General features: G+C 42.0%; 1 protein-coding gene across 6 annotated transcripts in view; it reads right to left on the reverse strand.

Moving 5' to 3' along the window:
- LOC139277523 (serine/threonine-protein phosphatase 4 regulatory subunit 1-like) overlaps window positions 1-14009 on the reverse strand; it is a 79725-nt gene that overhangs the window by 41568 nt on the left and 24148 nt on the right. For 5 of the 6 annotated variants that reach the window (XM_070896099.1, XM_070896080.1, XM_070896124.1 and 2 more), the window contains 6 exons: window positions 10375-10517; window positions 4746-4892; window positions 1863-1970; window positions 1701-1766; window positions 1152-1166; window positions 81-239 (listed from right to left, as the gene is read on the reverse strand). In XM_070896099.1, coding sequence (XP_070752200.1) covers window positions 81-239; window positions 1152-1166; window positions 1701-1766; window positions 1863-1970; window positions 4746-4892; window positions 10375-10517 — 638 coding nt within the window. The remainder of the gene's footprint in view (window positions 1-80; window positions 240-1151; window positions 1167-1700; window positions 1767-1862; window positions 1971-4745; window positions 4893-10374; window positions 10518-14009) is intronic. The other variant, XM_070896090.1, reaches the window with a different exon arrangement.

Genomic DNA, 14009 nt, shown 5'->3' on the forward strand with positions numbered 1-14009 from the left:
GAATTATGGTAGCAATACAAACGTTCATTGCTTATCTACCAAAGATTCAAAACACACGTCGAAAATACATGGCAACTCACCCATCGTGAAGGGTCGCTGATCAGATTAATGAACAGTGAAGACAGTTTTGTTCTCCGAACTTCCTGAGAGGTTGCACAAGAAATGCCCATAAAGCATTCGGCACATGCTTTCCGCACACCCCATACATTGTCAGAGCAGAGCTGGAAGAACCTGGGTAACTACACAGGAAAATCCAAGAAAATGGGAATTTCAATTATCGTTGATATTTCATTTCAGACTGGAGGTTTTAAAAAAAAAGAGGAGTGTGAAATTCTTCGGCCTTTGCAACAAAGACACACACACAGAAGTACAATATAGTAAATCAAAATAATATTGCTGCAATATTTTTAAATTTTATTCCAAATCATCAACAACATTTCAAGTACTTGCATTTATAGTGAATGCAACAAAATGTCCCAAGGCACTTTACAAGATGAAAGTCAGAACACAAGCAGGAATACTCAAAAAAGTGTCACAGGTTGAAAACTAATTTCAATGCAAAGTGCCTGAGGTAATTTTTTTTTTCCATTTGTATTTCAATTATGGGATCCTTAAATTAAATTACAAATGAAAAAACTGGATAGTTTATTTGAGAAGTACACTAAACATCAAATACAATTCCACATTTTATCACCTTTCAATTGTTGTTGCTTCAAAATTCAACATTAAATTACTTTAGATTAAGATCTCTTTTTCAGAAGAACTGGAAGCAATAGATGAAAAGCAAAATACGAATTTCCCTGACGTTCAAGAGAATAAATGCACTGCCGGCGGAGATAATGAGTTTTATACATTTAAGTGATCCATGACTCAAACCCGGGTCAGAGCTTTTTGATCGGAGTGCAGTGGTTGCGGTGTTACAATAGGTCTCAGTGCCTCTAACACTTGGGTGGGAAGGGTCCCTACACTGACCCCACCCCCAACCCCCAGGAAAGTCAATGTGTCGGGATAGGATCAGATTCAACTTCCAATAACCTTTCCCCCTTAATGCCATGGTCAAATAGCCTGCTGACACTCACTGTCAAGGTTCATACATTAAGAATGGTTCTTGGTGAATTACCAGAAGGCTGTCGGCACCTGTCGAACCTTACCCCAGGGTGAGCCTTCTAGGGAAAGGGAGGAAAAGAAGGAAATAGGAAACAAATAATAAGAAACAACACTAAGACCTACTCAGTTCTACTTGTTGAAAAATATAGCTTTATTGCCAACTCACAGACAGAAAGAAATCCGAGAGCTGCAAAGGAACAAATATCAACAGACCTAATATTAATGGAGTCATGCACTCATCATCAGTGTGACTGCCTGAGGTTTTGATGTAGTTTCTCAATAAATTTATTCAACACATCGTGTACAATGAAGCATTGCTAATTGCATTCCAATTTCAGGAAACACAAAAATAACTGCACATGCTCACTGCTTTCATTAACCAAGTTCTGATCGAATTATTATTCACAGGGTAGGATCAACTGCTGTACGGCACATGCCAAGCTTAGCAAAACTATTAACCATGAAGAATGCGCCATGGCAAGATAACAAATGGATAAACAAAACATAACGATTCCACCCCTCCCTCTTTGCAGCCCTCGATAGCCAAAGACAGGATTTGCTCGAGTGTCGATTATCATTTTATGCATACCTACCAGCAATTCTTCGGTGGCCTCACGACCAACGACACTGGATATATCTCCAATATTGGCAGCACACACCTGGAAGAAGAAAGTCACGTTTCTTACAAATTATAAGAAAAAAAACAACAGGGTGTGGTGGGGAGAAACCAACAGGTGAGAATTGCATTAACTAACCTTGCGAACGTGGAACATTCGGCAATCACAGCACATCTCACAGAATCGGTGCAGTATATACCTTTCTGTGATAGCCTTTCCCACCATGGAAGCCATTTTACACATTATCTACAATGAAGGCAAAAGCAAACAATGGAAGTTATAGCAGCACAAAAAGATTCTCTTTCATATAAATTTCTCAGTCAAATTACTTTTCCAAAAATCACCTGTAAAATAGAAGTCAAAATCAACTAATGCAGCAAGTTTTCTAACTTCTGTGAAACAGGAGTTTTGTTCCTTTTGGGCACACATGCAATTGCTGCGATTAAAAACATGAAAACTATTCACAACCTATTTAGGGACATACAACACAAAACCTATAAACACTCTCCTCTCACCACCACCTCCTCCTCCACCCACTCACTCACCCACCCCCCTTTTTTACTACTGACCTATAAAGTCCTATTCTCAACTGGCATGGAGAAAAAAGTAAATAAAATCTTCAAGATTTCAAATAAATATTTATCTGGTCCTCTTCATTCATGAAATAACATGCATTCCCCACACGAGATGAGTAAAGCATAACTCGATGATTTGGTGGTCCTCTGGAACCTCATTTAAGAGGTGGTCATTCTTCATGTTGTGCCTTAGCACTGTATTGGCAGCCGATTCCATCATGGAAGGAATTACAGTGAGCCCAAACCTATTCTCGTCCAATGTCCATACATTCAGTTGCCAAAAGAGTCACTGGACAGTGTATTTGGAGCCGGAAACCTGGTTGATGTTTCTTCTTGTTCAAGGGCAAAGGCTAACTGTGGTGTCAAAGCTTCTTGTCCAAGAACAACTAACTCAACAAAGGCCAGTAAGTAGAACCTGAAATACCTAATCAGTATGGTTTCATGATGAAGGGGTTGTCATATGAAGAAAGGTTGAGCCTATACTCATTGGAGTTTAGAAGCCCGAGAGGTGATCTTATTGAAACATACAAGATTCTAAGGGAGCTTGACAGAGTAGATGCAGAGAGTATGTTTCCCCTCGTGGGGAATCTAGAACGAGGGGGCATAGTTTCAGAATAAGGGGCCACCCATTTAAAATGGAAATGAGGAGGAATTTCTTCTCTAAGGGGCATAAATCTTTGGAATTCTCTACCCGAGAGAGCTGTGGGGGCTAGGTCATTGAATATATTGAAGGTGGAGAGAGACAGATTTCTGAATAATAAGAGAGTCAAGGGTTATGGGCAGAGGGCAGGGGAGTGGAGTTGAGGTCAAGATCAAATCCGCCATGATCTTACTGAATGGCAGAGCAGGCTCAAGGGGCCGTAAGACCTACTCCTGCTCCTATTTCTTATGTTCTTATAAGGCTTCATCGGTTACGCTCGTTACCCACCAGGCTATCAGGGGAGCTTACCCGTCAGCTTTTTCTTTTAAAAGTATCAATGCAGAAATAACCACTTTTTGTCTATTCCACATAACTGCTCCTTGGTACATAGGAAGGAATTCTTCTATCCTTGCTTGACCATCAAAATTACACTGGTAACCTCCACTTCCACATAGTCACCATTTTACATATGCCTCATGCCTTTCTACATTTAAGACGTGTCCCCTCAAACTTTTAGTTCTGCAACTCCTTAATGTGAACCATTTTTGACATTAATCATCTCCAATTCATCCAGAGCCTGAAGGTGGGGACATGCAGCTTAGATACACTGGGACTAATTTTAATTTCATTCACCGGCCAGGTATGGAGTGGCAGTGCAATCAAAAAAGCAGCACAGCACTTGCTGCACTATTCCTGCTGATGCCCGGGTCTTCAGGATTTTGGTGGTGGGTCCTGAAATAGAATGCTGGAGCCTTCATGGCCCTCAGGAACTGTTGAATTAAGACTGACCTTAAAGCAAGTCAGCTTCGACCATAAACCTAATTAAAAGACATCCCAGTTCATACTGCAGAGACCTTTAATTAGTTGATAGCAAGTTCTGCAGAAGGGAACATCTGTGATTACATCATCCTTTCCAAAAGGAGATTGGTATGGAATGGCACAGGATTTAGAATGAGAAGTTTCACTTGGTAGAATAGAAACAAGAGTGAAACTATTGATAAGATAAAATAAGGAAGTAATAGAGAGAAATATACAACCATTCCAAGGTTGTAACCACCTGCTTAAATGAGAAAAGATAATTAGAGCAATGGGTAAGAAAGGGTTCGGCACAGACACAGGATAGGCAGAAAAACCGCCTTTATTCGTTGGTTCGAAGGGAGGTCTTGAAGCGTTACTCAAGATAAGCATCTGCCTGAAAAAGACTACAGCTTGAAAGTTAGGGAACAAGAGTCAAGTAAAGGGAGTTACAGGAGTCGTGGCTGCAAGGACAGAATGCAATCAATGCTGAACGATACACAAGAAACATGCAAATTGTCACGAAGGAGGAGTGAGAAAGAGGGATAAAAAGTAGGTGTTGGAACAGATACTTTAGAAATTGATTAAAGTCTGATGAACCTATATAGGGAGCTTGGAACGGTTAACACATTTGAATTCTCCAGTTAAAACTCAAGGTTTGTGCCAGATACTGTTAAGTGCATGTTTAATTGTTGTAGGCTTAATAAAACTGACATCTGACATTCACTGCTGTGAATCCTATTAATCGGAGGAGTAAATTTTAAACACAGATTCCATTTCTACCACCACCTAAACATTTTCCTTTTCCACCTCTTAATTGGACACACTTCCATTATGTGCACATTTCCTACACCACCCACATTACCGTGTCTACATTGTACATGAAACTTCAGTTGCCATCTTTTAGCCTGAACTCAATGTATGCAGATCCTACTGAATGTCAGCAATCTTCTCATTAGTATCTGTATGACTAAAATTAATTTTAAAAAAAATGATCAGCATTTCACTTACTGCTACAGCTTCTGTTTTCAGATCATCATTGCTTTCAGGAGCAGTTAGATCCAGTAGAACAGGACATACTTTGGTCTCCACATCATATCTTTCTATTATCTCTTGTTCTAACACCACCAGCAACGCTGCCTGGCTTGACTTCCTCACCTAGAGTATAAAATAGAATATATGAATTATAAAGTTATTTTCTTGATTGATTGATTTGAAGCAGTGCAAAGAAATGTAAAACTAATTGCATGTTTAGCCATGAACACACTGAATGGCAGTGCAGGCTCAAAGGGCCAAATGGCCTACTCCTGCACCTATTTTCTATGTTTCTATGTTTCTAATGCTTTTTAAATTAAAGCTGTATTTCTGTTGTGTGATTAACTTTTTAAACTGGCCATGATGGAACAGATTCCCAGACTGATTCCTGGGATGGCAGGGCTGACATATGAAGACAGACTGGATCGACTAGGCTTATATTCACTGGAATTTAGAAGAATGAGGGGGAATTTCATAGAAGCATATAAAATTCTGACGGGATTGGACAAGTTAGATGCAGGAAGAATGTTCCTGATGTTGGGGGAAGTCCAGAACCAGGGGTCACAGTCTAAGGGTAAAGGGTAAGCCATATAGGACCAAGATGAGGAGAGACTTGTTCATCTAGGAGAATTCTCTACCACAAAGTTGTTGATGCCAGTTCGTTGGATATATTCAAAAGGGAGTTAGATGTGGCCCTTACGGCTAAAGGGATCAGGGGGTATGGAGAGAAGGCATGAGTGGGGTACTGAAGTTGCATGATCAGCCATGATCATATTGAATGATGGTGTAGGCTCAAAGAGCCAAATAACCCACTCCTGCACCTATTTATTTTCTATGCGATGGATTTCATAATGCATTACCATGATTACATTTCATGGAAATTCAAATCCCACGATTCCTTCACCAAGTTAAGAAATACCCATCTAATTTACTGGATTAGTAGCATGTTAAATAGAAAATAGTCAATTGTTAAATTAATGTTGTATAGAAATTGATTAGCGATTCAAATAAAAAAATGGGACAAATGAACAGTTCATAGGAAATCTAAACCAGTGCTGAAACCATTTTTCTTGAATTACTCTGGCTGGTGGATCTTTGTGTGCTCCTCATTGAGACCTCCAGTATGATGACTATTTTTCTGCTACAAGATATGGCTGAAATGAAGAAATGTAGTTTCCCCATCTCCTTCTCCAGGGTCATGACTGAAAGAAAGTGATGTCTCAGCAGGCTATTTGACTGCAAGGGATGTCACACAAAGCCTGATCTGGTCCTCGCTAGATGTCAATATGGGCAAACTTACAGAAGGAGTCACTGGATACCAAAAAGAAACAGGTACCCCGATCCATTTTCCCCAACCTTAACCAGAGACTGCTGTCAAATGTAGTGCATCAGCCAATTCAGTAAAAATGGAGACCTAAACCGTAGACTTTCCTGCTCTGCATGGTTCAACAATTAATTTATCAAACTTGCGGGAGTTCCTGGATGGAAATTAAGTCAGAGTTAGAACTCAACATCTGAAAAGGACTGTGCACTATTACCAAAAGAAACAAAAAAAATCCTAATGTTCAGTGCCCATTTAAGCAAATTCTACCAATTTAAATACGAGGACAGAAATGCAAATTCAGTCTGTACAAACATCAGAGGACACAGTTTTAAGGTGATTGTCAGAAGAAACAAAGGCAACACGAGGAAAAGCTTTTCATGCAGCGAGTGGTTAGGATCCAGAAACCATTGCCTGAAAGAGTGGTGGAGGCAGATTCAATCGTTGCTTTTAAAAGGGAATTAGATAAGGAGCTGAAGGAAAAAAGATTGCAGAGCTACAGGGAAAGAGCGGGGCAGTGGAACTAGCTGAAGTGCTCTTGCAGAGAGCCGGCACAGGCTTAACGGGCCGAATGGCCTCCTTCTGTGTTGTAACCATTAAATGATTCTATATTAAATGAAAATTGCTGAATAGCACCCCAGCAAAGCACTCCTCTTTTGCCTTGACAGCTCACATTTTAGTCTTCCATGTGATTCCAATTTGAATTGGTTTAAAAATCCATCCAGAAGCTCTTTAATGGCCTAATCTAGGGGTGGCCAAGCTTCCGTGCAACAGTCATGTAAGTGCATTCCATGGAACCTTGGCAGGGGAGGTGGTTAGGGATGTCATGTAGCCTTGATAGAAGGATATTTTAACAAACTGCATTTATATAATACCTTTAATGTAGTAAAACGCCCCAAGACAAAAATTTTACGAGAAATTTGGGCAGATGTCCAAAAGTTTGGTCAAAGTAGGTTTTAAATGTGAGAGGCAGAGCGGTTTAGGAAGGGAATTCCAGAGCTCAGGGCCTCGACAGCTGAAGACACAGTCACCAATAGTTGAGCGATTATAACCAGGGATGCTCAAGAGGGAAGAGGAGGAGCGCAGAGATCTCGGGGTGGAGGGGGAAGATTACAGAGACAGGAGGGGCAAGGCCATGGAGGAATTTGAAAACAAGTAGGAGAATTTTAAAATCAAGCCATTGCTTAACCAGGAGCCAAAGTAGGTTAGCGAGCAAGGGAGTGGTGACGGTGCGAGTTGGGACATGGCAGCCGAAGTTTGGATGACCTTGTAGGGTAGAATGTGGGTGGCCAGCCAGAGTGTGTTGGAATAGTCAAGTCGAGAGGTAACAAAGGCATAGATGAGGGTTTCAAAAGATGAGCTAAGGTAGCGCAGAGAGGGGCGATGTTGCAGAGATGAAAATATGCAGCTTAGTTATGTCACAAATATTTGCTCGACAGTTCATTTTAGGGGCAAATACGACACCAAGGTTGCAAACTGTCTGGTTCAGCCTCAGACAAATTCTAGAGGGTTGGAGTCAGTGGTGAGGGAATGGAATTTGTGGCGGGGACCAATAATGGCTTTGGTCTTCACAATATTTCATTGGAGAAAATCTCTGCTCATCCAGTACTGGATGTCAGATAAGCAGTCTGACAATTTAGAGACCGTAGAGGGGTCGAGAGAAGTGGCGGTGAGGTAGAGCTGGATGTTGCCAGCATACACATGGAAACTGATGACGACATCATCTGAAAACTAAAGAGCAACATGTAGATGAGAAACAGGAGGGCGGGCCAAGGATAGATCCTTGGGGAACACGAGAGGTAACAATGCAGGAGCGGCAAGTTTAAATAATTTCCCCATTAATTTAAATGTATATCAAATTGCTTAAACCAATAATCTTGGTGTTAGCACTGGTATCTTGGATAAATCCGAAGGACAGCTCTATCCAAACCTCCAGGCTCACCAAATTCAAACTGGGCAAACCACTGAATAAGAAATCTAAAAGAATGACTGGGCTCAGGAGCTGCAGGTTGAACAACTCTGGCTCCAGTGGCCAACACATGGAGGAGTGTTAAGCCACAGAAATCTGGAAGTCTCTTTCATGTCTCAGTCAGTACAGGTGGGGCCTTAGCTGGAGTGGCAACTGACCTCTGCGGACGGAAGGAAGGAAGGAAGGAAGGAAAGAAGGGGGTGGGGGAATAAAATCCCCAAATTACTACATTAGACAACTAATCAGTGACACCCGCTACAAAAGTTTGCTTTTGGCAGCAGGACTAGGCTTGGTTGTGAAGTCCTCCAGAAACAAATAGACTGGTCACAGGCAGAAGCCATCAAGCTAGTGAGAAAGAGGAACTGAAGGAAATTCTTATTAGGTGGAAAATTGTGTTAGGGAAATTAATGGGATTGAAGGCCGATAAATCCCTGGGGCCTGATAAGTACTCTGAGATGCAGACTAAGGAAGTAGCCCTAGAAATAGTGGATGCATTGGTGATAATTTTTCAATAGTCTATCAACTCTGGATCAGTTCTTATGGACTGGAGGGTAGCTAACGTAACACCACTTTTTTTTTTAAAAAAAGGAGGGAGCAAGAAAACAGGTAATTATAGACCAGTTAGCCTGACATCGGTAGTGGGGAAAATGTTGGAATCAATTAGTAAAGATGAAATAGCAGCGACAGGATCGGTCCAAGTCAGCATGGATTTATGAAAGGAAAATCATGCTTGACAAATCTTCTGGAATTTTTTGAGGATGTAACTAGCAGAGTGGACAAGGGAGAACCAGTGGATGTGGTGTATTTGGACTTTCAAAAGGCTTTTGACAAGGTCCCGCACAAGAGATTGGTGTGCAAAATCAAAGCACATGGTATTGGGGGTAATGTACTGACGTGCATAGAGAACTAGTTGGCAGACGGGAAGCAGAGAGTCGGGATAAACGGGTCCTTTTCAGAATGGCAGGCAGTGACTAGTGGAGTGCCGCAGGGCTCAGTGCTGGGACCCCAGCTCTTTACAATATACATTAATGATTTAGATGAATGAATTGAGTGTAATATTTCTAAGTTTGCAGATGACACTAAGATGGGTGGCAGTGAGAGCTGTGAGGAGGACGCTGCTAAGAGGCTGCAGGGTGACTTGGACAGGTTAGGCGAGTGAGCAAATGCATGGCAGATGCAGTATAATGTGGATAAATGTGAGGTTATCCACTTTGATGGCAAAAACACAAAGGCAGAATATTATCTGAATGGCAGATTAGGAAAAGGGGAGGTGCAACGTGACCTGGGTGTCATGGTACATCAGTCATTGAAAGTTGGCATGCAGGTACAGCAGGCGGTGAAGGCGGCAAATGGTATGTTGGCCTTCATAGCTAGAGGATTTGAGTATAGGAGCAGGGAGGTCTTACTCCAGTTTTACAGGGCCTTGGTGAGGCCTCACCTGGAATATTGTGTTTAGTTTTGGTCTCCTAATCTGAGGATGGACATTCTTGCTATTGAGGGAGGACAGCAAAGGTTCACCAGACTGATTCCCTGGATGGCAGGAGACATGGGGAGAAACTGGATTGATTGGGCCTGTATTCACTGGAGTTTAGAAGGATGAGAGGGGATCTCATAGAAACACACAAAATTCTGATGGGACTGGACAGGTTAGATGCAGGAAGAATGTTCCTGATGTTGGGGAAGTCCAGAACCAGGGGACACAGTCTAAGATAAGGGGTAAGCCATTTAGGACTGAGATGAGGAGAAACTTCTTCACTCAGAGTTGTTAACTTGTGGAATTCCCTACCAGAGTTGTTGTTGTTGATGCCAGTTCATTGGATATATTCAAGAAGGAGTTAGATATGGCCCTTACAGCTAAAGGGATCAAGGGGTTTGGAGAAAGCAGGAAAGGGGTACTGAGGTGAATGATCAGCCATTATCTTATTGAATGGTGGTGCAGGCTCGAAAGGCCGAATGGCCTACTCCTGTTTTCTATGTTTCTATGCCTCTGCACCAGTCAGTTTGGGTCGGTGGGGGAAGTACAAAGACAAAATGCATCTTTTGTTTCATTGAGGGAACTTACTTGTGCGTTTTTAAAATAAAACAAAAACAAGCAGCTTGTTACATTGCTTTATAGAAACTGGTAAAACAAATAAATTAGGACCAGAAAAAGGGCATCACGTTCTAACCAGCCTAAATTTTAGGTAGACCAAAGGTTTTTCAAAATAAAATATATTTTCCTAGGTTTAACAATCAAATGGAAAATATGATTAAATATTCTCAACTGAAACCAAACAAAATGTGTTGACAGCACACTAAGGAAAAGGAAAACGTACCTGGTTGTTGGGGTCTGCAAGGCATCTAACCATAAAGGGCAACAAGTATTTGGAGAAAGCGTAAGGAATAGAAGGCCTGTTCTCTTGGCAGAATATGGCAATATGAGGCACCTGTTCCATCAACTCTGCACGGACTGTTGGTTCTGTGAAGAAAATGGCCTGTTTTATGTAACTAGAAATAAATAAGAACTATTGAAACCTATTTTGCCGAGGATAGTTAACATGGCGGCCATTTACCATCATTTTGGATAGCACATTGCAATGGAACTGGTGATTTCTCACAGCTCAGAAAGGGACAATTCATTTCCATATGGCCTATATATTTTTTTTAATATTCGTTCACGGGATGTGGATGTCGCCAGCAAGGCCAATATAAATTGCCCTCGAGAAGGTGGTGGTGAGCCACCATTCCAGAAGGCAGTTAAGAGTCAACCACATTGCTGTGGGTCTGGAGTCACATATAGGCCAAACTCCGTAAAGAGGGCAGATTTCTATCCCTAAAAGGGCATTAGTGAACCAGTTGGGTTTTTGCAAAAATCTGGTCACTATTAGATACTAGCTTTTTATTCCAGAATTTAAATTCTCCAGCTGCCATTTTGGGATTTGAACTAGTGTCTCCAGATCAACAGTCCAGGCCTCTGGATTACTAGTCCAGTGACATAACCGCTATGCATCACCAACTCCCATAAATGCACTGAAGTTGAGAAAATGGATATGTTGGAAGTTATTTTCCTCAACTTCCTTGTGCTCATCACCTTTGGGCTTTTAACATTTGAATTGATATTCGGTTGCCAGTTAATGAAAATCTCTATATTCTTAGTGTAGTTGAGTCTCCCAGTTTAGAACTTCCAAGGTATCAATGGCACAGACAGTCTATACGGAGATGACACCATCAAAATAGTGACAAGCAACTCTGGCTGTGTTACAAATTTCATTATATTTTACTCTAAATTAAGGATTTAACTGGTCATCTATACTGAATAAATAAATCCACATTTATGCAATTGGTATTTTCACAATATACTTCCAGTCTCATCAATTAGATTTCTAATTCACGGGGCGGTCGCAGCACAAGTTGCACTACCCAAATGAGGGCTTATTTACTTAAGCAGGGCAAGGCTGAACAGACTAATTACTCATTAACATAAATCAATTGTCTCTTGGAGCGGTTGCTCTTAATACTTCTGAGCTGTGCAAGTTATTTTAGCAAGAGGAAAGTGTCCCCTCATTATGTGGTTTTTAAAAACACAACTCTCCTGGATTTCACCTTTACTCATTGGCATTAAAAAAAAAGACATAAAAATGTGTATGAGCACGACGATAAAGTATTGGAGCTCTAGCCCTTTGGGCAGAAATAAATTTGCACACCTAGCAACAGTCACAAACGTAGGCAAAATCCTTGTTATTTGACTATCCAAATTTATCTAAATGATTTGGATGAAGGAATCAAATGTAATGTTTTCAAGTTTGCTGACGATTGCGTTGCGAGGAGGATGCAAAGACGCTGCAAGGCAAATTAGATAGGTTGAGTGAGTGGGCAAACACAAGGTGATGCAGTAGAAAGTGGATAAATGTGAAGTTATCCACTGTAGAAAAAAAAACATAAAAAGGCAAAGTATTATTTAAATGGTGATAGCTTAGGAAATATCGATGTACAAAAGGCACCAGTCATTGAAAGCAAACATGCAGGTGCAGCAAGCAGTTAGGAAGGCAAATGGTATGTTGGCCTTCATTGCAAGACGATTTGAGTACAGGAGCAAAGATGTCTTACTACAGTTATACAGGGCCTTGGTGTGACAACAGCTGGAGTATTGTGTGCAGTTTTGGTCTCCTTGTCCAAGAAAGGATATACTTGCCATAGAGGGAGTGCAACGAAGGTTCACCAGACTGATTCCTGAGATGTCAGGACTGTCGTATGAGGAGAGATTGGGTCGACTAGGCCTGTATTCACTAGAGTTTAGAAGAATGAGAGGGGATGTCATTGAAACGTATAAAATTCTGATTGGGTTGGATAGACTGGATGTGGGGAGGATGTTTCCCCTGGCTGGGAAGTCTAGAACAAAGGGTCACAGTCTCAGGATACGGGATAGGAAATTTAGGACAGAGATGGAGAAGAAATGTTTTCACTCAGAGGGTGGTGAACCTGTGGAATTCTCTACCACAGAAGGCTGTGGAGGCCAAGTCACTGAATATATTTAAGAAGGAGATAAATAGATTTCTAGACACAAAAGGGGTATGGGGAGAAAGCAGGAATATGGTGTTGAGATAGAGGATCAGCCACGATCATATTAAAACGGTGGTACAGGCTCGAAGGGCCGGATGGCCTGCTACTGCTATTTTCTATGTTTCTATGACAATGGATTGAATCAGTCATCAGCAATTACGTATAGCAAAATGACATTTATACGTAGTACAAGTGGAACACCAACTTGAAGCACATAATATATTCCTAAAGGAAACACTGGCACTTTGACTTGTTGCTGGACACTCATTTTAGAGCATTCTAAATCGCACTTCAAATGGAATAGGCCTGCAATGTAATGGAGAGTCAAAAACATCTTATTGGACAGAGTATAAAGAGCTGGAGCACCGGGCCCCTGCAATATTGTGGGCCACCCCGACCTGCGAGAGGACACCACCGCAGGTCGGGAGCACAAGAGCTGGAGCGAGCTACTGCAGCTTCCAGTGCGAGCTGACACAAATGTCAGACAGCTTTGAGATGGGTGACTGGGTGACACCAGGTCGCCGCTTGGAGCATGGGCAGGGGCAGGGCCCTGGTACAGCAGAGGAGCGCGAAAGTCGTGGCGGACTTGCGACGAGTGATCGGTGCGGAGGAGTGATATGGGATCGTGGCGGAGGTGCGGCGAATGAGGGTACGGGACCCAGAAGAACAAAGGGCTCAGGGGCAGCACGGGCCAGTCCACACTGCGATGTGTGTGCACTAGGTCCATGCAGAGCAGGTCTCCAGTCGTCCTGGTTAACCCTTGCCACTGGATAAAGGCCTAGCTCTGTCAAGCCCGTGTGGTGGCTGGTGTGCAACGGTCACCACACGTTAAAAAAATCCACGCACAGGCATCTTCCACACCCTCAACTAGAGTTCAGGACTGGAACATCAGGTCCTTTATTGAAATATCTGAACTCATGTGGAAGCATGTCATCCTCGTTCGAGGGACCACCTATGATGACTGGACAATTCCAATCAACATCCTTAACTCCAGTTATCATAGTCCAAGACTTTATTGCCAAAGAACAATCTCCACGCACATTTTATTAATGCTTTTTTGCCACTCCTAAAGCAAAATATAATGTAGGATGACAACTACATTATAGCCAGAATGCCATATGCATCTTCCATTAAGTTGCGTCAGTTGTGGCTCAATGGGTAGCACTCTTGCCAGAGTCAGAAGGTTGTGGGTTCAATTCCCACTCCAGGGATTCGAGCACAAAAAGAAAATCTAGGCTAACACTCCAATACAGTGCCGAGGGAGCGCTGCACTGTCGGAGGCGCTATCTTTCGGATGAGACATTAAACCGAGGCCCCATCTGCTCTCTCAAGTAGACGTAAAAGATCCCATGGCACTATTTCGAAGACAAGTAGGAGAGTTATCCCTGGTATCCTGGCCAATATTTATCAA

The sequence above is a fragment of the Pristiophorus japonicus genome, chromosome 1 (genome assembly GCF_044704955.1).
Source record: "Pristiophorus japonicus isolate sPriJap1 chromosome 1, sPriJap1.hap1, whole genome shotgun sequence".
Classification (NCBI taxonomy): domain Eukaryota; kingdom Metazoa; phylum Chordata; class Chondrichthyes; family Pristiophoridae; genus Pristiophorus; species Pristiophorus japonicus.